The sequence below is a fragment of the Phascolarctos cinereus genome, unplaced genomic scaffold, assembly GCF_003287225.1.
Source record: "Phascolarctos cinereus isolate Bilbo 61053 unplaced genomic scaffold, phaCin_HiC Scaffold_4;HRSCAF=312, whole genome shotgun sequence".
Taxonomy (NCBI): Eukaryota; Metazoa; Chordata; class Mammalia; order Diprotodontia; family Phascolarctidae; genus Phascolarctos; species Phascolarctos cinereus.
The window spans coordinates 676,990,328-677,016,243 of NW_027555847.1; the positions used below are offsets into that span (position 1 = coordinate 676,990,328).

Genomic DNA, 25,916 nt, shown 5'->3' on the forward strand with positions numbered 1-25,916 from the left:
TTCACATAGACTAAGAAAATATTAGAACATAGCACACAGAAGATCAGAGCTGGCAGAGGTCTTACAATACAGAATGTCAGGGATGGGAGGACCCTTAGAACAGAGATTGTCAGAGCTGGGAGAGCCCTTAGGACACAGAATGTCAAGCTGAAAGGGACTTTTAGGACCCAGGATGTCAGAGTTGGGAGGGCCCTTAGAACACAGAATGTCAGAGCTGGGAGGGCTCTTAGATTATCAGAGCTGGAGGGATGTTTAATATCAGTACAGAGAATGTCAGAGATGTGAGGAACCTTACAAATTATCTCATCTCATCTTGATAACACTAGTGAGGTAAGCAGGGTCACCAACTTGTAGTGTGACCTTAGGCAAGTTTCTTTCCTTCTCTGGTCCTCAGTTTCCACATCTTTAAAATGAGGTCAGACTAGATGATCACTCAGGTACTTTCCAGCTTTGATATTCTATGTTCTATGTTTAAAGTCACTTCCAGCTCTAAGAGTGGATGCTTTAAGTTCCAAGGCCTCTTCTGGCACTGACATTTTATTCTATAAGGTCTCTCCCAGTCGGACATTCTATTTTTAATGTTCAGTAATTCATTCAACAAATACAATCTATGTGCCAGGCATTGTGCTAAGATTTCATCTTGATCCAACATTCTATATCCCAAGGTCCTTTCAAAACGGGGCCAACCCGCACACCTTAATATCAGCCGGTTGTTCTGGAAAACAGTGTAAACCTAAAAGTGCAAAATAAATGTGGCTGATTATTTTTCCTGCTCTGAACTTCTAATTCCACGATCCCGGCAACTCCACAGGAGGCCAATCCCCACTTTAGATTCAGACAAAATTCAATTAACAAACTGAGCCAGAGTTACAGGATCACACAGGGAGAGGTAAGGCCCTAGAAGAAGCCCTGGAGTGGAGGGCAGGACACTTGAGTACTTCTTCTGACTCGGTCACTAACTCTCTCAGTGACCTGTGACCTCCGGCCCTCCCTGTGCCTCGGTCTGCTCCTCTGTCCATCGGTTCTAGATTCCTTCCAGGGTTTAGTGAGTCCCCAGAGAGACAAATAGAAAAGTGTAAAGTGGTTCTCTGAGGTTCATTCCCTTCCTCCTGGCCTGGTGTGCACACCCCCTCTCCCTAGGCAAATGGCTCCCCTTCCCTCCAGGGACACTTTGCAAATGAGCCCCAGGCCCGCCCCCTCCTCGATGCAAAGCCCAGACCAACGTAAAGCAGGCGGCTCTGGAGCCTGTGTGCGGGAGGGAGACGAGAACCCAAAAGCAGAAACAAACAACAAAAAAAACCAACCCACTAACCCACCCCCTAACCGCTTCTCGCGGCCTCTCGCTTCAGAAAGTCCGGCCTCCACAGTGGGCGCTGAGCAGAGCAAGGAGGGCGGAGCCCGGACGGGCCGGGCCGGGGGAGGGGAGAGGAGGGGAGGAGAGAGGCGGGGAGGGGAGAAAAGGAGGGAGAAAAGAGGGAAGGAGGCGGAACTCTGCAGAGGACTAGCCAATCGGCCTGTCAATCATATCCGGCGCACCCTCTCGTTGGATGATGCCCTGCGGGCTTATCATTCCATCTCCTGGTCCTCCCTGTGTCGTCATGCCTCCTTCTTCCTCTCTCCCTCCCTCTTGCTAAATCAAGACTTACACGTGCTCCTCCGCTAAGAAACATAGTCCACTTCCCGCACTGCCCCCCCACCCCCGCCCCGGCCTCGCTCTCCTTTCCCCCTCCCGGGCCCCACATAGGCTCTCTGGTCCTTCCTGGTCATCATCTCTAATACCCTCTTCCCCCCTCTCACCCTTCCAGGGAGCTCATGGCAGGACCGGGTTCAGAAACAGAGGGCCAGGGAACCAGTCGAATAACAGACATAAGGAGTTTTTAAAGAAGCCCAAAAGAGAGGGGTAGGGTGTCTTCTAAAAATCACTTATGGACTTTTTTTTTAATTCAGGGGAAGAATTCTCTCTGCTTTTGCAAAAATTTCCCCTCCCTTCCCCGACTAGCATGGAAAAGCGCTAGTACTCCGCTCGCAGTTCGCGCCCTCCAAGGGCCCTAGGGCCATCTACCCCGGAGCCCGGTCTTACTGCAGCCCGCCTGCCCGCTCGCGGGGCCGCTGGACAGCGACGGCGGAAGGATACGAAGGGGGTGGGAGGAGCGGGGGGATCCGAGGCGGAGCGGTGACAATGTGGAAGGGGGAGGGGACGGAGACTGGGAGGGAGAGGTGGAGGTGGGGGCGGCTGGGGGGGGGGGGGGGAAGGGTTGGAACATGTCTCCTGCCGCAGGAAGATGAAGTGGTTACAATTGTAGCGGAGCCCCGGGGTTCCGGAGGGCTCGGATGTGAGCGCGCGCCGGCGGCAGCGGCGGCGGCCAAGGCAGATACATTGTAGCGGCGCTTGGAACGCGGCCCGGGAGCCCCGCGCGCCGCTGCCTTGCGGGGCCCAAGGCGCCCGCGAGCTACGGAGCAAGGGGGCGGCCGAGGGGCTGGGGGGGAAGGGGGACAGAGAAAGGAACGAGGCGCCCACGCGCGAGTCGGGAAGCAGCCGCCCGCGGGGCCGCGGTGCGGCGGCGGGGGGCTTGGGGAAGCCCGCCCGGCCAGACGCCACCGCTTTTGTCCACGCCGCCTTCGGGCCCGAGGAGCCGGGCTGGTGCAGGACCGGGCGGGCGGGCGGTGTTGGGGGGACGCCGCTGCCGCCGTCTCCGCTGCTGTTTCATGCCCCCGACCCTCCAGACCCTGGCTCGCAGCTTCCCGCCCGCCGGATGCAATTTCTTACCGAGAAGGTAAACAGCCTGCGCCGGCTGGAGTGGGGGGTTGGGGGGGAACTGGCTGGAGGTGGGGTGGGGGCGCGCCGCACCGCCCTGGGGACTTCCTCGCTCCCCTCCCAAGGGCTTTGTGTAGGTACCTCGGGCCAGAGCCGCGACAAAGTTGGGCTCAGTTCTCTTTCCAGGGGAGAAGTTTGGGGGACGCACGGTGCTTTGGGAAGGTGGGGGGGTTGTGGGGTAGAACGCTCCCCGCTTCCCTCGGCCAGTCTTGCTGTCTGGCCCCCGTGGCTTCCTGGGGACTAGCTTTGGGGCACTGGTTGGGGGGAGGGGTGGAGGCGGCAGCTGGAGGGGACTCATTGTTCTGTTAGCCAAGTTTAAAGGGTCCGGAGGGAGAGGCTGGGTCTACCCCCCTTTTTTTTTTTTAAAGGTGAGGAGGGAAAGAGTATGGGGTACTCTGAAAGACCGATCCCCAGCCTCCTTTACCCAATGGCCCTCTTTCGTCCCCAGATGTGCGTACAGTTTGCTGAACTTTAGAGACTGGGATGGGGGGGGGACGGGACGGGACGCTCCAACTTGGTCTGCTCTTCAAAGTTTGGTTGGCTTGGCTGGGGCTCATTTTCTTTTTCCCCCACTCCCCTCCCCTTCCCTCAGAGCCCCTAAGCGGGCCCTGCCCCTGGTGGAGTGAGTGTGTAAGTGGGGCGGAGGGGGGGGAAGAGGTGGAATCCAAGAGCTGGCATTTGCAGGCCCCGGCCCGGAGTTTGGGAACAGGCCGGGGGGAGGGGGGGATGGGGAAGCCCTTTTGTCTGAAGGCAAGAAGGTGCCTCTCCTAACTGGTGTCTCAGGTTGAAGTACATGGGGTGGGGGGTGAGAAGGGAGGGGGGTGCGGGGGTGGGGAGGGGTACGGTGGAACATCTGCTCTGCGTTAACTCGGGGAAAGGCTTTCTCCGCTGGCATGCGGCGGCAAAACTGCTGTGAATGATTTCAGATTGAGGCATAACACGCCCCGGCCGCTCCGTGGGCTTCAAAGGGATCCCCACCGCCCGGGCTCCCCGTGCCTTGGCCGCGGTCGAGCGGGGGGGGGGCGGGGAGGCGGGAGGAGGAAAGAGACTGGCAGCGGCTGTCTGAGCTCATCGATTTCACTTGTTCTTCCCCCCCGCCCCAATCAGTTCCACCCCCCCACCTCCCCCCTTTCCCTTGAGCTACTCCAAGTTAGCTTTTGAAAGGGGGTTGGGGAGAGAAAAGTTATTATTCTCATTCATGAAGTTAGGACTTTTTCTGGACTAAGTGGAAAAGGTCAGTTTCTCCTTTACGTTTCCCGCCTGGGGCGGGATGTTAATTTAAAAAGACATCGTTGGGGATTTTTTTTCGGGGGGTCTTGTTTAGGGGCAGTGGCCCTCCCCCCCATTTTTCTTTTCCTTCAGCCGGAGTCAGGTGGATAGTTCTCCCCCACACCACGCCCCCCTTCTCCGCCCCCACCCCACACGCAACCCCCTTCTCCCTCCCTTTCTTGTTTTTGAGCGGGTACCCGCCCCCCGGGGACCCTTGGGGAGAGTCGAGGACTGCCTGGCGAGGAAGGGGAGCAATTATTTCCTAAGTTACCTTAAATAAAAAGCCTTTATTGGCTTTTGTTGTTTTCTTGGGGAGGGGCATATCCAACTCAACAAATATTTATTAAGCGCCGGCTGTATGCTAGGTGCTGCTTTAGATCCACTTAAAATCCTCGTGTACCCTTTCCCCTCCCCCACCGAAGGGGGGGAGGAGCCGGGTTTTGCTCGTTTGATTTTTTTTAACTTTTTTTTTTTTGTGGTGTGTGTGCCTGCGCGCGCTTGTGTGTTGTGCACTTCATTGAAATGCGTCCTGACATCTGGCGCTGGGGGCCGCTCCAAGAAGGGAGAGAAATTTCGATTTCTACCCCACCCCCCCATCTTTGAGCCTAGGCTCTGGGTGCAAAGAGAGTTCCACAGTGCACGTCCCGTTCCCCCACCCCACCCCCGCGTCTGCCGGAGGGATCCTGGAGTGGGAAGCAGCCTTAGTTGCCCTCTCCCCCCTCCATAATTCCGTTTCCCATTTCCGGAAGGAAAGCCCATACCTACAGTTGCTATTTTTATAGTTGGATCTCTCTGCTCCTGAGAGTTTGGAGAATTAATTTAGTGGTGGTTGGGTGTCCCTGCATTGTTCAGTGCCTGGTGGGCTGGCCCTTTAAGAGGGGGAAGGGCCCGGCTGGCCCTTTAAGATCCCCCAAAGGCGATAACTGGCCCTCCACCCTGGATGTCGAGTGGCCCATATTTTTCCTCTCTCTCCTTTCCTCATTGGTTGGTCGTCTCCCCCCCCCATCCCCAGCAGAACTGGGAGGCTGGCAGCCCCCAAAACAAACATCCGAGTGTGAACCTGAATGGGGAACTTGTTCAGCGCCCGGGGCGCCATGTGCACTGGCCCCCAGCCGGCCAGGGGCCCCTTGGAGATGGGAAGGATTTGCCAGGGTTTTAGCATTTACAAAACATTCATCTGTCAACGCCACCACCCTCCGGAGTTCAGCCTTCTTCATTAAAAGCTCTCCACTCTCTCTTCCCCTCCCTTACCCTTCTGCTGGTCTCCCCCCTTCTCGTCCCCCCACTTCTTTATGGGTCTGTATCTCTCCCTTTTCTGTGTCTCTTTTCGCTTCTCGGTGGTGTGTGTCTCTACCACTTCTCCGTGGGTTTTTGTCTCTTAAACCTCTCCCCCCCCACACACACACCTCTGGATCTGTGTTGCTCCCCCCATTATCTGTGAGTCTCTGTCTCCTCTCCTTCTCTGTGGGTCTGTCTCTCTTCTCCCTTTTCTATGGGTCTCTTTTCTTCACCCTTCTCGATGGGGCTCTCTGCCCCGGCCCTTTTCTCTGTGTCTCCCCCGCTTTCTCTGTGGGTCTCACCCCCCCTTTTTTTCTATGGGTCTTTTTCTATCCTCCCTCTTTCTCTCTGGATCTGTCTCTTCCCCCCTTCTCTGTGGTTTTCTCTCCCCTCTTACTCTGGGTGTGTGTCTCTCACCCTCTTCTCTCTGGGTCTCTCCTCCCTTCCTCTTCTCTCTCTGTTTTCCCCCCTTCTCTGTGGTTCTGTGTCTTTCCCCCCTCTCCGTGGGTATGTCTCTTGCCATCCCCTTCTATTTCTTCCATTCCGTGTGTGTGTGTGTGTGTGTGTGTGTGTGTGTGTGTTTGTGTGTTTGTTGTTCTCCTGTTCTCCCCCCTCCTCGTGTGTGGCCTTGATTCACATCTCTGTCTCTGTGCATGTCATTCTCTCTCCTACCCAATCTGCCTCTTTCTGCCTCCCTGGGCCCTACCCTCTGTGCCTTTTTCTCTCCTTACTATTCTATCTCTCCCCCTTTTCCTTGCATTTGTTCGCCTCTTCCCCCCATCTCTCTCTCTTCCACCCCACACATGTGTATATCTCCTCTGTCCCTCCCCCTCCCATCCCCCACAGTGTCTCCAGGCCCTCCGGAGCTGTTGCCGCTGTTGAGTCTGTGGGAGTATGAATCAGCAGCAAAGGATGGCTGCAGTCGGGACAGACAAAGAACTCAGTGACTTGCTAGACTTCAGCATGGTAAGCAGTCGTTGGGGTCTGTTTAAAGGGCCAGAGGACCTGATTGTCCTGTCCCTCCCCCTCCCCCAACTTCTCAGGCCTCTGCCCTGGATGTGTGGAAGGAAAGGCCCAGAGGCCTTCTCTGCCCCCTGCACCTTTTCACTTGTCAGAGGTAGAAGCAGGCTCCTAATTCTTCCCCCCACTCCAGCCTGTTTTGGGGGAGAAAAAAGGAAGGAGAACAAGTGGGCATGGCCTCCCCTGGTCCCCCACCTCCAGAGGGGTACAGGGGGAAGAGATGACATAGGGAAGGAAAAGTCAGCTTCTTGTGGGGGACAATTTGATTGTTATCTGAATAAAACACAACACCCACTATCCTTGGTGCAATTCCGTCCAGTAAAGACCTTAAGTGTCCTGTCCCCTGCAAACCAAATATAGCTGAGGGTTGCTGTTCTCTCTTCTCAGAGGACACTCCTGAGAGCCTCCTCCTACCTTTCTCACCCACAGGCCTTCTGCAGACTACATTCACTTAAGGGTTCAAAAAGAAAAACTGTTTATTCAAGAAATTCACATTCCCCCCCCCAAAAAAAAAAGACCTTGTCAAACTCTTCCAGTTGCTGTTATAAACCTAGGACATGGGTAGATGAGTGTGTGTTCTGGAAGAGGAGGGGTGCTCAGATATGGAGCTTAGAGAAATCTTCTAGTCTTTGGGCCCTGCGCCACTTGGGAAGCCCATGGATGGACGACTTCTCAGAACAAGGTTTTCAAATGGAAAAAATAAAATGCCTAGAATTACAGAGGAAACCAATTCCATTGAAATACAGGTTATCAACTTTTTATTTATTTATTTATTTTTAAGTTCATTGGACCCTATGTTAAGAATTTTAGTTTTGAGGAAACTGAGGCATAGAAGAAGGGAAGTAAGTTGGCCAGGGTCATTCTGGCAGAATAGTGGGAGGAACCTGGCTCAAAATGTGGGTCTCTTTCCCCAACTTCAGGGCTCTTTTCACTAGGTTACTGCTTTGAAGTACGGGGAGCTGGAGGCTCCAAATGGCAAGGCTGCCATTTCAAGGACACCTTCTTCGTGAAGCTGTTCTCAGGCCCTCAGTTCAGTGTCTTCCCCTCTGCTGCTTATTTCCAATGTATCTGTAGACACCTGGCTGGTTCAGAGTGGTTTGCTTGTTGTCTCCCCTGAGACTGGGAGCTCCTAGAGGGCAGGGCCTCTCTTGTGCCTTTCTTTGTATCCCCGGCACTGAGTACAATGTCTGGTGCGTAGTAGGTGCTTAATCAGTGTTGATTGAGTGGAGTCTGAAAGGAGGCACGCCTGGTTGGAAGAGAGATAAGGTGGGTGTTATGCTGGTGGCCTGTGGTTTGGCTTGGATCTGTACTTGCTGCAGTTGGCTCCCCTACCCTTTTCCGGCCCCTTTCCCCCCGGGTCTTCTGACACCCAGGCCGTTCCATTCATCTCTTCCTGCATCCTAGTTGGCCCACCACCTGGCAGGATCGGTCTGAGCCAGGAGATAGAGGCTGAAGGAGGCATCAGGGAGACCTGGTTTGAGACCTTGGTTTTGGGTACTTCCTTGCTCTGTGAACATGGGCAAATGACTTGTCCTACCTGAACCTCAGTTTCCCCATCTATAAAATGGGGGACAATAAACCCCAGTTCACAGGGTTGTTGGGAGGTTTGAATGATAACTTACGATATGAAGCATTTTGGCGATCTTAAAAACTACGTAGATGAAGGGGCAGTTAGGTGGCATAATGAATAGAGTAGTGGCCCTGGAGTCAGGAGGACTTGAGTTCAAATGAGGCCTCAGACATTTACTAGCTGTGTGACCCTGGGCAAGTCATTTAACCTTGATTGCCTCCCAAAAAAAATTGAAAGAAAAATAGCAAACCGTATAGATATCGGACATTCTTACTGGTAATAGTGATTTCAACAGTTGTTAGCTGTATGATGGAGGCAAGTCCATTGAGGTTAGCCTCAGTTTCCCCATCTGTAATAAAGGCAGTGTGGAGCCATTGGAAGATAACTGGAGTACAAAGATCAGGGTTCAAGTGCTACTTCGGTTACCCAGATGACTGAGCCAAGAAATCAAGCTGGACACAGCACTGGACCTATCATCAGGAGGACCTGAGGTTGAATTTGACCTCAGACATTTACCAGTGGTATGAGCCTAAGCAAATCACTTCACCCCTGTTTACCTCAGTTTCCTAATCTGCAAAATAGAAATAATAATAGCACCAGCCTCCCAGGGGTACCTTGGTGACACCTATCTAGTGGATAGCATGCCAAACCTAGAGTCATGAAAATTCATTCAAGTTCAAGTTCAAGTTCAAATCTGGCCTCAGACACTTACTGACTATGTGGCCTTGGGCAAGTTACTTAACCCTGTTTGCCTCAGTTTCTTCACCTGTAAAATGAGCTGGAGAAGGAAATGGCAAATCCGCCCAGTATCTTTGCCAAGAAAATCCTCAAAATGGTGTCACAAAGAGTCAGACATGATTGAAACAACTGAATGTTGCCACCACTTCCCAGGATAGGTGGGAAGCTCAAGTGAAAAAATAAACAGAAAACTTTTGGCAAACTTTTGAAGGCTAGATAAATGTTGGACACTACTATTATTCCTGGGTCCAGGAACTTTCCTGAACTGTGCTCTCCAAACTGGCCTCTCCTTCAGTCTGCACAAGAGGAGTAAGGCAAGATCTGAACTCAGCTCTTCTCGATTCCAGGGCCAGTCAGTTTTTTTACTCATGACGCCAGGCTGCCGCTCAAGGACTTTCCATTGGTGTTCATTGTCAGGGGCTGCTGGTAAAGGATCAGAGGATAATCTATTTGGTACTCTTTCTACTAGCCCACCAAGTAGCATTCATTAAGCACCTACTGTGTGCCAGGTACTGTGTGAAGCCCTGGGGATACAAAGCAAGGCAGAAGACAGGCTCTGTCTTCAAGGACCTCCCAGTCTAATGGGGGAGACAGAATGCAACCAGTTGTGGACAATAATACAGACAGAATAAATTGGAGGTGATAAAGAGAGGGAGGCAGGAGAAAGGCGGGGGGGGGCAGTCAGGAAATGCTTCTTTCAGAAGGGAAGGTGAGCTGAGACTGGGAGGGAGGCAGGGAGTCCGGGAGGGGGAGATAAGGAGTGTTCCAGGCACGGGGGACAGCAAGGGATGATGCTGAGAGTGGAGAGATGGTGTCTTACGTAAAGACCAGCCAGGAGGCCAGTATCATTGGATGGAAGGGGCGTGCTCTGCAGATGAAGATGTCCGAAGATTGCAAGGGTGGCCAGGGGCCAGGTTCTGGAGAACTTGAAAAGGCAAATGGAGGATTTCATATTTGAGCCTGGAGGCAATAATCCAAAGGGAAGGGTGTATAAAAGTGCAAATTTGTATCAATGAGGGCTTTAGAGTTTTTGAAACAAATGTATCTCATGTGATATCCTGCTTGATCCTGGAGAGCCCCCTAAGTGTGTGTGTATGGGGGGGGGTTATGCATCCCATTTTACAGATGAGGAAACTGAAGCCAGAAAAGAACAGAAATGACTTGTCTAAGGATATACAATGAATCTGTTGCAGATCTGGGATCAGGACCCAGTATCCCAGGAATGGACATTGCAAATAACATGGCATAGAGAGTGGAACAGTCAGCTGAGAGTCAGGAAGACTTTTGAGTAGCTCTTTGACCCTGGCCAAGTCCTATAACCATCCAGTGTTGATATAGCACTTGAAGGTTTGCAAAGCAGTATACAAGTATTATCTCATTTGAGCTGCACAGCAACCCTGGGAGGGAAGTGCTGTTATTATCCTCATTTTACAGGTGAGGAAACAGGCTGTCAGAGGTGAAGTCACTAGCCCATGGTCGCATAGCTAGTTCATTTCTTTCTTTCTTTCTTTCTTTCTTTCTTTCTTTCTTTCTTTCTTTCTTTCTTTCTTTCTTCTTTCTTTCCTTTTTTTAAGGTAGTTGGATTTGAACTCAGGTCTTCCAGTACTCGATTCATTCACTGTGCCACCTGGCTGCCATGTCAGAATGGTGGTACCTGGAGAGCCAGCCTCCCAGCTGGTTAGGAAGATACAATAAAGAACACAAAACTCTTTGTAGAGGTTTAACTGTCAGTATTATCAGACCATCCAGTGGAACATGCTCATTTTTTTTCAGTTGAGGAAACAAAAGTGCAATAATGAATGATGTAAATCAAGGTCTTCTGACTCCCAACTCGGGGCTCTTGCCTTCATATCCCACTGCCCCTTTTTATACCCAATTCTGGGTTCTCTCCACTGTGCCTCCTTGCTTCTGTACGAACCCTGATGGCTCAGGTTGTCTCTTTCTTGTTTTCCTATCTTAGCACAGAGCTCTACACCTGATGGATACTTAATCATTACTTTTTTTAAAAATCTCCATTTTATAGAGAAAGAAACTGATACCTGGGAAGGGTAGAGCATGGCAGAGACTTGGCCAAGGTCACCCAGCCATGGCTGGAGGGCTCTTTGCTCATTTCCCGGATTAAATCCAGTTTGACCTGAAACATTTTTTTAAAAAATCTGTATAACATTCTCCTCTTCTCAGAAAAAGGATCTGCATGGAGAGTCAACTCCACTTGGCCTCCGGAAAGGCAAGTGGTATTTTTAAGGCAATTTTTTATTTTTTTTTCTGTGCTTCAGTAATTTGGGTTTCTTTTCAGAGCTGTTTTGTCAAACTGAAATGTCCCAGGGCATCAGCCCATAACAGGCATGGGTGGCTGAGATCACAGGCTTGAAGCCCTGTTGGGTTGCCCAGGGGCCCCAGACACTGGCCAGGTCCCACTAAGAGTCTACTTCTTCTGCCCAGTTCTTAGCAACAATTGAGCCTGATGGGGCCTGGGATTAATAAACCCCTCTGCCTCTGCCTGTCAGGTCAGGGCAGTCCAATAAAGCTGGTAGGTGTATTCCATGTCCTTGGTCCTGTGAGTTAAAGACAGTGGAGCCTCATCAATTGTCAAAGCCAGTAGGGACCATAGACCACAGAATGTTCAAAGTGAGAAGGGAGAAGAACCATAGAAACCATCTAGTGCAACCTTCTCCTTTTTCAGATGGGATAACTGAGTCAGAGAGGCAAGATGATTGTCCTCAACCACACAGAAGTTAGAACTTATCTGTCACCTTGGTTGCTGTGATTGCATGAGATGATATATATGAAGTGCTTTGCAAACCTTAACGTAGGATAAGGAACTTGGCCTCTGACACTTACTGTTTGACTCTAGGCAAATCACTTAACCTCTCTGATCCTCATTTTTCTCATCTTTAAAATGAGAATAATATGGTGCGTATTCTTATCAGTGACAAAACTGAGCCTTAGAAGGCTGAGTTCCTGACTCCCCAGCTTAGGGTGTTTTCTGCTGAACCCAATTTCCAGTTATGTTATGATGTGAAAATTTGAGAGGTAAATATAGAGAAGAGACAGAGTACAGTTTTGAGGACAGACAGGCAAAGGTAGAGATGGCACCCAACCCCCTTCCCTTTCCTCTTCCTCCCCTACCCCTTAGAGCAGAGCAGGGAAAGGCTGATGGGGAGGGAGGTGGAGAGGTTGGTTTGTTTGGGGGGGGGTGTCTGTCTGAGAGAGAGAGAGAGAGAAAGAAAGAAATGACACGTCAGCTGGGGGCCCTGCAGCCCATCCTCTGCCACAAAGCAGAGAGAGGGAGAGGGGAAGGAAGAGCTCACGTGTTTACCAGGAGGTTGGGGGAGGGATCCCAGAGTGGGGGGCCTGGGTGTCTTCCAGGACCGCCCCTAGGAGATGTGTGGGTGGGCAGAGGGTTGTAAAGCAGGTCTATAAATAGCAAGGGGGTGGAAGCCCCCAAAGCAGAAAGCATACCAAAAAAAAAAAGTCTGCCAGAAACGAAACAGGAGACAATGCTCAGTGAACTCAGTTCATTCATTTCTACACGCTAGGCCAGACCTCTGTTTCAGGGATGCAGTGCCCTGTTTTGGAAAGGCTTGGCCTCAGGGTCAAGAGAGCAGGCTTCTAGTTCTGGCTGTGCTATCTGTCTTGCCCTGTGACCTTGGGCAAATGACTCCCTCCCCATTTCCGAGCCTCATTTTCCCCATCTGTATAATGGAGGCATTGAATTAGGCCTGTTAAGCTTCCTTCCAGTTTCAGCATTCTGTGACTGAGCTATCCCAGAGCATAGGAGGAAGCCTGATGCTCAGTGGTTTTGTTTTTTTAACCTTAGATAGCCCTACCCAAAATGATATGGAGTATAATTGAGGAATCCCTAAAATGGAACGTAGGAACCTTGACCTGGGAAATAACTTGGTTGGGTTCCCACAGGGAGATAGTGATAGATTTAGAACTAAGATTATCTGACCCTACGAACACAGAATGTCAGGTTGGTGGGTAGGCAATCTTACAACACTGGATGTACAGCCATCAGGGAAGGACATCAGAACAGTGAATGTCAGAGCCAGAGGGAAGCTTTAAATAGAAAATGTCAGATCTGGGAAGGCCTTCTAGAGATCATCTGATTCCCAAGCCCCTCATTTTATAGGAGGGGGAAAAGAGGAAGTGATTTACCCAAGATCATCCATTCTACATTATATGAGTGGCTGAGGACAGGGGCCCAGCTCTTGGTCCAGGGCCCTTTGTACCATCCCCTGTGCCCAGGTCTATCCTGGCCAGGCCCTGGGGGAGGAGTGGGGAGGGCACCTCAATGTGAAGTGCCATCTCTACCCTCCCAGAGGACTGAGGGGAGCACTGAGCTGTGTGGCTAAAAGGAGGATGCTGTAAGAGCCCCGAGCAGGGAGACCTCTCCTTGTGAGGCTGGAGAGCTAGTAGTCTCACAGAATCCTGGGCTTTAAAGCCAGAAAGGACTTTAGAGAGTTTTGGGACCTGGGTCTTTTCACCTTCTTTTGTGACTTGGACCCCTTTGGCTGGGAGTCTGGTGAAATCTTTGGATGGACACCTCAGAATAAGGTTTTTAAATGCATAAGATAAAATTCATAGTATTTTTTCCAAGTATTTTAAAATAGTTATTTAAAAAAACACATTTATGGAGCCCAAAATAAGAGCCCCTGATCTAGTCTACCCCCTTCTGCACTTTATCTCCCATTTTATAGATTAGGAAACTGATGCCCAGATTTGGGAAGGGACTTGTAAGAGATCCCAGGGCCAGCGTCAGACCAGAGGTCCCTTGCCTCCAGCTTCAGCATGCTTCCCCAGAACCATTCTCTTCTGTGTAATCCTGGACACGTCACTGGGCATTTTTGAATCTCTTTCATTTCCTGTGAAATGGATGTTATGGGGAAGGGGGAACCTTAGAGCATTAGAGAAGGATGATCCATTGGTCTTCTTGGAGGACTTGAAGACCCCTTTGAAAGCTGGCTCAGACTTAGAGAAGACAGGAAGGTAGCCATTCCTGGCAGGGGCATAGTTGGTGAGGGAGTAGGCTGGTAGCCGGGGAAGGGCAAGCAGCCTGCCGAGGCTGGAGCTGGAGCCCAGAGGCCTGCAGACACCAGGCTCTGGCCTCGAGTTGCCCCCTTCAGGAGGAGCCAGAGTTGAGGTGTCTCTCTCCACTAGGTGGCTGTCACAGGCTCAGGTTGTCATATTTTATCTCAGTTGTCCTCAGAAGAAAGAGTGATGGGCTGGGGGAGTCAAGAGGATCTGGGTTTGCATTTCTGCCCTAATGTTGTATAAGTCCAGGCAAATCATTGGTCCTCTCTGATCTTCATACTTCTCCTCCATGAAATGAGCATCATAGGATACCTCGAGAAAGTGTCTGCAACTCCATAATAGTTGGAGTCCTTTGAGTTCACATGTGGGAATCACTTTACAAACTTTAAAACTCTCTAATTGAGAGCTTTTCCACTGAGAGTAGAAGTCATGGCCTAGTGTGGGTGGGGGGGATCCTGTGGCCTTGAGGCCGCATGTGGCCCTCTAGGTCCTCAAGTCCAGCCCACATCCAAAGAGATTCAGTCAAAGGGCTGCACTCAAGAACCCAGAGGGCCACATGTGGCTTTGAAGCCCCAGGTTCCTCACTCCTGGCCTAGTGGATACAGGCCTGGCCTTGGAGCCCAAAAAGTCTGGGTTTTAGCCTGGCCTCTCACCCATACTGGCCATGTGTGGGATCTTGGCTAAGTCATTTAACCTCTACATGCTGGAGGCAGCTTCCTTGAGACTACAAGTTGCAGAGGAAAGGGTGAATGGCTTTGAGAGATCTTTCTACTCCGTGACATCCAGGGCCCAGACCCCAGCCAGGGTCCCCTCTCTTCTAGCGGCTTACAGGAAGAGGGATCTCAGCCCCAGAGGGATGGACTCTTTTCTCTCTTGTTAGGACTCCTTTTTTTTTTTAATGCTGCTAATCTGCTTAATCTTTGAGGAATTAAAATACCCAGGCAGTTTTTTTTTTCAGGTACCAGAGAGACGGGGAATAAAGGGAAGATGGGAGACAGGCTAGGCCAGGTCTCATCTCTCCTCTGGCTTTCTACAGCAGCTTTCCATTCACCTCTCCACCCCCACCCCCCTCCTGCTCAGACCCCTTTAGTGACTCTGAGGAGCCCCCAAGAGAAGGTACAAGATCCTTGGCCTGGAGTTATTGAAGCTTGTCTCTGTTGCCTCCCTCCCCCCACCCAAGTTTGGCCCCAACCTCCTTTTCCCATCACATCAGAAGACCAGGGTTCAGATGTCACCTGGCAGCCATAGTCCTAGGATATCAGGCCCTTCTGCCCCTTGCAGCATGAGAGCTCTTCTTTCTTCACTTCTTTACATGAACAAACTCTCCACTTTTGTCTACTGGGCCAGTCTCCTTAATGCCCCTCCATCCCCCATACACACATTATGAAGAAACTGAGGCCCAGATAGGGATTTGCCCAATGTGACATGTCGAGGAGGTAGTTTGAAATAGGTCCTCACTGGACTTCCTCCCACCTGAATGCCCCAGTCTCTTCAGTCAGAGTGTCAGCCTAAAAGAGACCTTAGAATACATAGAATGACAGGCTCTCAGAGCAGGAAGAGGGGCCTCCAGTGTCATCTGGTTCAACAGGATTCCCTTCTCTGGTTTCTTTGATTCACTTGAAGGGTTCCTCCAGTAATGGGAACCCTCACAAGTTCCAGGGTAACTCATCCCAAGTCTGAGGAGCTCTGAGCATAGAGCCTCGATCTTCCTCTGTAGTTTCTGTCTGTTTCTCTTATGTTCTGCCCTCTAGGGCCAAGTGGAACAAGTGGGATCCTTCTTCATATCAACCCCTCAAATATTCAAAAACCGCTCTTGTCTTCTGCCTGGGCCTTCTCCCCTCAGGCCAAACAGCCTGGTCCCTTTAACTGGACTTCATGTAATATCATCTTCCCACTGTCCTGGTTAGCCTCCTGGACATATTCCACTTGTCCATCTCCTGTCTGTAATTTGTTGCTCGCAGCTGGGCAGTTTTCCAGGAAGAATACTGAGGGCCTAGCCACCCCTCACTCCATTCTCAACAGTGGGCCTTTTAGTACAGGCTACCATTGCAATACCTGTATGATGGCCATATCTTATGGTTGGCTCGTGGCGCTCAGAGACCATTAATGCTCCCTTATCTTTTCCATTGAACCCAAATGTAGGACTTTACATGTATGCCTATTAAATGTCACTTGATTTAGAATCAGCCCATCCATTCTAGAGGACAGCTAGGTGGCACAGTGAATAATGCCAAGCCTGGAGTCAGGAAGACCTGAGTTCAAATTCAGCCTTTGGCAAATCACTTAACTTCAATGTGCCTCAATTTCCTCATCTGTAAAATGGGGATCATAATATAATAGCATCTACCTCTCAGGGTTGTTGTGAGGGTCAAATGAGATATTTGTAAAAGTGCTTAGCACAGTGCCAGGCACACAGCAGATGCTTAATAAATGCTTATGACTTTTCCCATTATTGGGATTAAAATGTTTAAATGACACACTGCCAGATCCAGAGTAGTGGAGCGCTAGAGACTTCCTTCTAAATTGACATTGACCTATTAATAGCTTCCTTTGGGTCCTACCCTTCAACCAGTTCTGAATCTACCTCACTGCTATTGTTTGGTCCATATCTATCCATCTTGCCCATGGGTCGCTGCTGAGTCACAATGCCTTGTTGAAGACCAAGAATGCTGGTGGCATTCCCCACTGGTCCAGTAACCCTGTCCAGAAGAAGGATATTAGATTAGTCTGGCATGACCTGTTGTTGATGAAGACACACTGGTTCTCTAGTAGGAATTAAAGCCACTGAGCTTCTTGTTTTCCTCCAATGGCTTTCCATGACTCACACCTCTGGGCCATGAGAGCAGGAGGAATGGAGGCCCTTAGACTCAGCCATAATCCCCAGCATCTTTCTCTTTGGATGGAACTCTGGGCCCTAGGAAAGAGGCTCAAGGCCCTAGACCCAGCTCTGCCACTGACTTTTTGTTTGTTTGTTTCTGTTTTTTGCTGGGCAGTGGGGTTAAGTGACTTGCCCAGGATCACACAGCTAGTAAGTGCCAAGTGTCTGAGGCCGGATTTGAACTCAGGTCCTCCTGACTCTTAAGGCAGAGAGCTCTATCTGCTGTGCCACATAGCTGCCCCACTGCCACTGATTTTGCTAGGAAGCATCAGACAAGTCTTTTCTTTGCTCGTGGCCTCTGTTTCCCCATCCATAAAATGAGACGTTTGAATTCTGATTCTCTGTAGTACTTTTGGGCTCCAAGATTCAACATTACAGTTTTCTTAAAAAGTTCAGCCCTGGGTTAAAAAGATTTTTTGGGATGTTCCCCCTCCATAGCCAAAGTGAGTCCCATTCCTAAACAACAGAGTCTCACCCAAATTTCTTTCTTTTTCTTCCCTTCACCCTCTATCTCTCTGTCGTTCTATGTCTCTGTCTTCTAGATGTTCCCGTTGCCAGTGGCCAATGGAAAATCCAGGCCTACCACGTTGACCAGCACTCAGTTTGGAGGCTCAGGTATCATGATTTTATTTTCCTTATTGTTCTGTCAAATATTGAAATAAACCAAAATGTGTCCTGTTCTCCACCCCCCCCCACCCCCAGCAACCAGGCCTCTTGCTTGGAGTTACTGGTGTCATCATGTCCTGTCTTTCCCACTCCCTGGCCTCTGGCTGTCTGATGACTCAGAGATGAGGCCTGGGCGCTATCAATCCTAGAACAATTTTTTAAGTTGGGGTAGAGGAAGGAGAGATCGGTGAAGAAACAGTGAAAGCAAGGAAGCTTGTAGCTTCCCAGTAAAGAAACTGGACCCTCCCTGGGACATTGCCACCCAGTTCAGCCTTGGAGAAGTGTCTCCCACTTGGTCCCCTGCTAAGTGGTCTCCAGGTGTTTTGGCACAGGGGCTCTTGGACAGCTGCTCCTTTGGGGTGGAGGGAATTGACATGGAGGGTGGGAGATTGTTCTAGGGACTTGTTTCTCTGCCCATAGATCAAGGCTTTAATGGAGGGAGAAGGAAGTCAGATCTCAAGGCCCCATTCATTTTTGTCTCTGTCCGTGTTGTAATCTGTTAAGGCACAAGAAAGGGGGAGGCTGGAATCCTGTGAAAGAACCGATTCCTCCCGGCGTTGTTTGTAGATGGGAAAATGTCTCTAAAGTGTGGGCTTGGGAGGTGGGGAATCTTGAGATTGAAGAAGAGCTAATTCTACAGTGGACAGGTAAATTTCAGAAGGAAATAAACACCTGGTACCTGGACAGGGAGGAATGCAGAATTGGGCAGGTAGATTCAGAAATCCAAATGAAGATACACCAGATAAGCAGAGAGCTGGCTGGGCTGGGTAGCATTTCCTTTAGGAGGGGAAAAAAAAGATCTGGGGGTCTAAGTGCACCTTAAGCCTAGAATGAGTCACTGATAAGGTATGTCTGCTTTAAAAAATTTTTATAAAGCTAATATGATCTTAGGTTGGACTAGTAGGAAGATGGTACGCATGAGAGATATCCTAAGCCCTGGTCAGATCCTAGGTGGAATATCACGTTCAGGTCTAGGCATCACACTTTAGGAGATGCTAACAAGCTAGAGCTCATTGAGTGGAGGACTCACCATGGAGACACTGAAGCAGAGTACTCCTGCTCAGGGTTAATGGGGAAGGGATTCCTGCACTGGGTAGGAGCTCGGGAGAGCAGTAAAGTGAGTGAGCTCCAGTTTCCCCATTCATAAGACAAGTGGTTTTAGCTAGTTGATTCCATGTCCTAAGGACCCTCCAGGATCTGACATTGTGTATTCTAAGGACCCCTCCTAGCTCTGACATCCTGTGTTCTAAGGGTCCTTTCTGATCTGACACCTTGTGTTCTATGGGCCCTCTCAACTCTGACATCCTGTGTTCTAAGGACCCTCCCAGCTCTGACATCCTGAGTTCTAAGGACCCTCCCAATTCTGACATCCTGAGTTCTTTTTTTTTTTTTTTGGCTAGGCAGTGGGGTTAAGTGACTTGCCTAGGGTCACACAGCTAGTAAGTGTTATGTGTCTGAGGCCAGATTTGAACTCAGGTCCTCCTGACTCCAGGGCCGTTACTCTATCCACTGTGCCACCTAGCTGCCCCACTGATATCCTGAATTCTAAGGGCCCTCCCCCGTCTGACATTCCATGTTCTCAGGGCCCTTCTGGGTCAGACATTCCATGTTCTAAGGGCCCTCTCAGCTCGGACACTCTATGTTCTAAGGGCTCTCCTGGGTTAGACATCCTGTGTTCTAAGGACCCTCCCAGCTCAGACATTCTGAGTTCTGTGGTCCCTTCCATCCTTGACATCTTATTCTAAGGCCCCTCCCAGCTGTGATATTTTGTGTTTTAAGGTCCCTCCCAGCTCTGACCTATTTTCTTAGTTTCCTTTCAGTTCTTATACTGGGTTCTAAGCTTCTGACTGTGTTAGAACACAGCTTTGTTCCACCCTTGCAGTTGATCTAGAAGGCTGAGTTGGCCAGGTGGATTTGCTGTGCCAGGCCCAGGCTGGGTAGAACCTGTCAGGCCACATTAGGGAACCAGTAGGTCAGCATGGCCTTGGGAAGGTGGCAGGCCAGCCTTCAGAAGACTTCCTAGGGAAGACCAGCCTGCTACAGAGGGAACAGGACAAGATTGGGAGTAAAGACTTGAAGTTGAATCCCTAGTCTGCTGCTTTTCTACCTGTATGATTTTGGACAAGCTGCTTGACCCCCTGGGCTTTGCTGTCCCCATTTTCTAAAGTTGAAATATTAACCCCTCAGATCTCTAACCAGGCGGCTCACCAGCTCTTTGCCCACAACTACCTTATGGCACAAGTGTGATTATCCCCATTTTAGAGAAGAGGAAACTGAGACCGCAAAGGAGGCTGTGACTTGTCTAATCTAGTAGGTATTGATTTGATGCTGGCACCTAAAACTAGGGGGATCCCTAAGACCCCTTCCCTCTCTGAATCTTTTTTGTTCTCTGGGCTTTTCTCCCTATGTAAGCAATGGTCTTGACAGGTTTGAGTTCTGAGGTGCTCGTTCTAAAAGTGAGTCAATGAGCACTCATTAATTAAGAAACAGAAGAAGTTCCTACCCTTGAGGGGTTCATGTAATAATGGGGGGACAGCCTGGAAGTCCCTAGGCATGTGAACCCAAGTCCTCTGTGCTCTTTACTGAAAACAAGAATCCAAAAGCAGCAGCAGGTTGGGTTCTGGGAAGGAGAGGTAGGGGAATCACGGGCTGTTTCTGCTGCCTGGAGTAAGAGGTGCTCGTCACCCTGCCCAGTAGCATTCTTTCCTTCTGCTGAGCCCATCAGAGAAGTCCCATTGGTGCAGAGGGAGGTGAGGGAATCATGGTAGCTCTCTCAGAAGCTGAAGAAGAAGGGAGTTTCCATCACCCTTTGGAGGTTAGCTGAAGGAAGAGAGAAGCGTAGCCTTGTAGCTTCCCCTCGGGGTCAGGGCCTTCCAAACACCAAGTATGGCCTCCAATCTCAGCCAGTGGCTTCAGAAGCTCAGTGATGGATGGCTCTGGATGACATTTCCCTATCACCAGGACAGCAAGGACATATTTTGTTTAAGGGAGGGAAGCAGAGTGGAACGGAATGGGAAAGGCCCCAGGGCTACCCTGGGAATGCCAGCATAAATCTTGGCACCAAATACTACTTTTCAGAATCTTTTTTTTTTTTTTTGCCACCTACCCACCCCACCAAAGACAGACACACGTGTGCGCACACACACACACACACACACCCTTCAGCTATAATCAAACTATGAAAAGAATCTTTAAGTCTCAGGGTCATAGAATATTTGAATATTAGCAACTTTCTTAGAATATTGAGTGAGAATAATCTTAAGAATATCTAAGGTCTGCTCAGATTCTGAGCTCTTTTAATGGGGGTTGGGGATTAGAAGAAGAGGTAGAAGGTAAGGAAGGGTGCTGGGCAGGAGAAGTTTGTGTTTTGGAGAAACCATCTCCTGATTCCAGGGAGCGCCCCTGTTTCTGTTTGACCCGGTGATGACTCTTCAACCTAAACCCCGTTTAGGTTTTTGCCAGCCAGCCTGGTAAAGCCCCTGCAGTCCTCAGAATCACGTGTGTTGCCTACATTGATGATGCTTAATTTCCATTAGAGGCTAGGGAAAACAAAGTCAAAGGAAGGAATGATAGCAATAATGACAACAGACGCTTTGGGGTTCATGGTGATCTGAGATAGTCCTCATGATAATCCTGTAAAGTGGTACTGTGGTAGGAAATATTATCCCCATTCTACAGATAAGCAAACCGAGACCTAGGAAAGGAAGTGACTTGCCCAAGGTTCCGTGATTAATAAATGACCAGGTTCCGGTTCCCAGTGCTTGAACTCCTGGCATAGGGTTCTTTCCACGGACTCCTCAAGGCAGGAGGGCTCAGAGAGAAGACTTAGCGTCCGTGAAGTTCTCATGGCACATATAGTCCATTACAGACAGGGACTTGTCTTACTCATCTCTGTCTGCCCAGTAGATGAGCACTGCCACGTTCAGTGCTGATCCAGAGTGCATAGGAAGGAAAGCAGCGTGGTGGGCAGCCCTGTGGCCAGGGCAGGGTGGTACAGTGGATTCTGCTTGGTGCCATTTTCTGCTGTCTCTGATGGGGGTTGGGCCAGGCCAGCCCTCCCTTGGATACCTCTGTGGGATAAGTTCTAAGCGGATATGATCATCACTGTGTCTACATAGTCATCTCTGGGCACAATGTAGGTACCACAGAAGTACGTGGAAAGGGGCTTCAGAGACTGAGGTTTGACACTCATTATGTGACTGTGACCAAGTCACTTCCTCTGCTTGAGCCTCACTTTTCTTGTCTGTGAAATGAAAGGGTTGGACTGTAGTTATCCCTTCTACCCCTCAGGAGTCAGGGGTGCAGTTACCCCCACCCCAATCTGGAAAACCTGCAGAAAGTTTTTTGACCCTCCCTTTGTACCAGAGAAGTCTGAATTTTTTCTTTTTTTTTTATGGGGTGTTTACTGTACCTTATTCTAAATTTGTGTTGATATTATACAATATTGTACTTACATGTTATGTATTTCTGAGTTTGATATATCGAAACCGTGATGGCTAACATTGCGATGTGGAAGGGATAACGGTAGTTGGCACAAATGGTATATTCCAGTTCTAGCATTAAAGGTTCTAAAATCATTTCAAGTTCCTATATTCTATGTTCTAAAGGTGAAAGTTGAAATGAAGGCCCAGCTTAAATGCTAGCATTTCAGCAATTTGCAGCAGTCCTACAGGGCAGGCTTTGATTGTTTCCACTTTACTGATGGAGAAACTGAAGGCCAAGGGGTAAGCCCCTTGCCAGGGCCACACAGAGTTCATAACAGAGCTGGGACTGGAGTTGAAATTCCCTGTCTCCTGGTAGAGGTCATCACCCATTGTGGGCATTGTCTCCTGGGGCACCGTAGGGACTTCCTCTTCCCCAGCCTCCCACTCTATTCCTGCTCCCATAGTTTGATTCCAGAGATAGGAAGGAAAGGGGGATTGAGACTGTGCCTCTCTCCCTCCCTCCCTCATGACCTTGGGTCCCTCTCTGAGAAAGCAGCTTCTCCTCTCCAGTGTCCCTCCTGCCAGGCCCAGGGTTAGGCCCTTCCCCTGGGGAATGGCACCTTATAAAAAGGTATTTTTCTTCTTGCCTCCTCCAACCTCTACTTCTCATTAATCCTGCCCTGGTAAATTGTTGCCCCAGGGAAACCAGCTCCACCCATCCAAAGCAAGAGAGGACTCTGGCTTTTTGTGTTCTTACTAGCCAGGCCTCCCACATCTGGGAGCAGCTGGGCCTGGTGGCTGCTCAGGGTGGGGCTTGCCCTGGGCCCTCGGTGTCCTCCTGGGTGAGAGGAGGGCCGTCCATCCTTTGGGACATGTTCCCTCCGCACAGCCCATGCTGCTGGCATAGCTCGAAGAAGAGAGCTTCCTCCTGGGAAACCTGGCTACCCTGGCTTTCAAGGGATGGTGGAAGGAGTGTTGGGCTCGTTATTTCACTTGGAGCCTTGATTTCCTCATCAGTAAAATGAAGGTAATAATATCTATTGACCTAATAACTAGGTGACCACAAGCAAATCAGCTTACCTCTCCCAAGCCTCAATTTCCTCATCAGATATTTGGGATATATAGTTGTTGTAAGGAAAGTATTGAGTTAGCCTTATAGAAAGGTAAGTCATTATCTTTGCTAGACTGGCAAATCAGTTAAAATGGCCTTGGGCCTCTTGGGAAACCAGGGCAGATGTCGGAGACAGCAAGGAAGGGGAATCAACATTTTTTTTAAGCGCCTGCCATGTGCCAGGCCCTTTACTGAGGGTGTTATCACATTTGATCCTCATAACAACTTTGTGAGGTAGAGGAGACCGAGACAAACAGGTTAAGTGACTTGCCCAGGGTCACACAGCTAATAAATATCTGAAGGTGTCATTTGAACTCAGATCATCCTGACTCTAAGGCCCAGCTGTCTAAACTACCATATCTAGCTGCCTAAGGGATGAGTGATTCCAGTTCTGTGGCACTTATAATTATCACACTAGTATTGGTCTCCTTAGAGCTAGCAGTGATTGGGATCGGGGCTCCTCCTGGCGTTTTCTCTTCCCTAAGACCAGCCAGCATATTAGGAGATAGTATGGGGTTGTAGGAGGAATACTGGGTTTGAAGTTAAGGGAGCGGGATCCCATTCCCATTCCCAGCCATCCTCACTCCCAGTGTGACTTAGGTTTCCCCATCTGTACAATGAGGCCCTTGGAACAGGTGATCTCTGTGGACCTTCCAATGATGAATCCATCATCTGCCGACATCGGGGTCCCTGGTGCCCGGCTCTGAACTAGCTTGGCCAGGCGCCTCCGGCTAGAGTTGAGCCTTCTAGTTCCTGCTTTCAGTGCCCAGATCTACAAGGACTGATCTTTCCCTTCCTCCTTCCCCTTGGCCCACCACGGGCAGCATTAGCTGCCCATGCCTCCCCCTTTGTGTTGTCTTTTTATTGGCACTCCATCTCCTCTCCGGATACCCCAGAAGAAGGGTGTCAGGTAGATCTGTCTGTCTTTGCCCCTCTTCACAGATGAGGACATGGCATAGAGGGAAGGAGCCTGCCCAAGGTCACCCAGTGAGGACCAAGCCATTGGTCTGATCTGTAGGGCTAGATTTTTAGATCTTTCAGATCACCAAGTCCAACTCCTTTGGTCATTTTGCAGATGAGGAAAGTGAAGCCCAAGAAGGTTCAGTGGCTTTAAAGTCACATAGGGATTGCAGGGGCATGACGGAGGGAGGAAGTAAGATTTGAACCCAGATCCTCTGACTCCACTTGTTCAGTCATTTCAGTCATGTCTGACTCTTTGTGACCCCATTTTCAGGGTTTTCTTGGCAGAGATACTGGAAGGTATTGCCATTTCCTTCTCCAGCTCATTTTACAGATGAGGAAACTGAGACAAATGGGATTAAGCGATTTGCCCAGGGTCACACAGCTTGTAAGTGTCTGAGGCTGGATTTGAACTCAGGATGATGACTTCAGGGCCACACTCTATCCACTGTGCCACCTAGCTGCCCCTCTGACTCCAGAGACAGTGCAATTATAAATCTCTCCCCTACTTCTCCATCTTCCCCCCTCCCTCCAAACATTCTTCTGCTCTTTCTGGGAGTGATGTCTAAAAAAAAAACTCAGCTTGGACTGACTTGAGAGGTGGGAGCTCTGCATCACTGAGGATGTTCAACCAGAAACTGAATGTCTACCCATCAGGGACGCTGGAGGGAGGATTTTTGCACTGAGTAGGAGGTCGTTGGAAAGAAGCTTACTTCTGTTTAGTATCTTAAGTTGAGTATCTGTGGTTTAAGGAGGCAGGTGTAGGTCTGGAAAGTCTCTGGTTTTAAGGTTCTAAGATTATAAGGTTTCCTGGTTTTACATTTTTAAGGTCTCTGAGGCACCATGATACTCTAGGGATCGAGGTTCCATGTTCTAGAGTTTTGAGTGAGGTTCCAGTGACAGTTCTAAGTAAGGTTTAATAGAAGACTATATGGTTCTGTGGTCCCTAGTCCTTCTCCCCTCCCAGAAATCACCAAGGTACCCTGTTTCAAAGGCTTATGAAAGCCCCCTTCCTGTCAACATCTTCTCATGGCAGGAGGGGGGAATCATTGCTGACCATAACCACCTGCTACCCTCTAGCTGGTATTTTGCTTCTGAATATCCAGCAGCATTTGTGCTGCGGTGTTCACAGGCCCCCACCCCACCCCCTGGACAAGTAGGGCTCTTGTTCTGACTCCCCTTGGATGCTTACTACCCATCCATGAGCACCCAACCTCTTTGGAGAGATGTGGAAGCCAGAGTCCAAAGATTTGCCCAGGATCTCAGAATTGGGACTAGAACCCAGGTCTTTGAATTGCTGAGCTTGAGCTCTTCCTACTTCCCTGCGTTATCTTGGGGTGTGGGTGTGTCATAGACTCAGGGGTTCTTAACCCTTTTGGGGAGTCATGGATCCCTTTCACAGAACGTTTTTAGATGCATAAAATAAAATCCATAAGACTTCTAAAGAACCAATTAGATTGAAATACAGATATCAGGTTAAGCACCCCTGTCATAAGTGATAAGCAAAGAAAGTGGGGCCCTGAGGGCCTCCGTGACTCACCTACTTCCCATAGCCAGTAGATGTTCGACCTGGGATGTCTAGCATGTGTGGAACTGGGAAGAAAAGGGGTTATTCCCAGAGCAATGGGAAGAGGTAGGCTGGGGCTCACTTGAGTTCTTCTAGTTCGAACATATGTGATTCTGGGGCAGCTAGGTGGCGCAGTGCATAGAACACTAGCCCTGAAGTCAGGAGGACCTGAGTTCATATCTGGCCTCTGACCAAACATTTGACACTTACTAGCTGGGTGACCCCAGGCAAGTCACTTAACCCCAATTGTTGGGGGTGGGGGACGACGCCTTATGTGATTCTCTTGTGGCTGGGGCAGGTCAGGGAAGGGGTGTAAGCAGAACAAGAATGACCTAAACTGGATTCGAGAAAGCTTATTCTAGTTGCTTTTTCAGGGGATTACTAGGAGGAGACCGGGAGAGAAGGGCCAGGTCAGACTGATATCCAGAGGGCCCTTTGGAAGCAACTTCCCAAAACCAGTCCCTCTCAGCTCTCTCTAGTAATTCCCTGTTCCCTCTCCCCCTTGTTTTTTTTGTTCTAATTAAGTTTCTATTGATGCCTTTTGGGTTTTTTTAACACCATAGTTTCCCCAGTATCCCACCCA

General features: G+C 49.8%; 1 protein-coding gene across 4 annotated transcripts in view; it reads left to right on the forward strand.

The window, feature by feature from the left end:
• The first annotated feature begins 2,245 nt into the window (after positions 1-2,245).
• Positions 2,246-25,916, forward strand: part of TCF3 (transcription factor 3) — a 102,226-nt gene continuing 78,555 nt past the window's right edge. For 3 of the 4 annotated variants that reach the window (XM_021009149.2, XM_021009152.2, XM_021009150.2), the window contains exons 1-3: positions 2,246-2,774; positions 6,209-6,328; positions 17,148-17,220. In XM_021009149.2, the coding sequence (XP_020864808.1) occupies positions 6,257-6,328; positions 17,148-17,220 (145 nt within the window). In that variant the 5' untranslated portion in view covers positions 2,246-2,774; positions 6,209-6,256. The remainder of the gene's footprint in view (positions 2,775-6,208; positions 6,329-17,147; positions 17,221-25,916) is intronic. The other variant, XM_021009151.2, reaches the window with a different exon arrangement.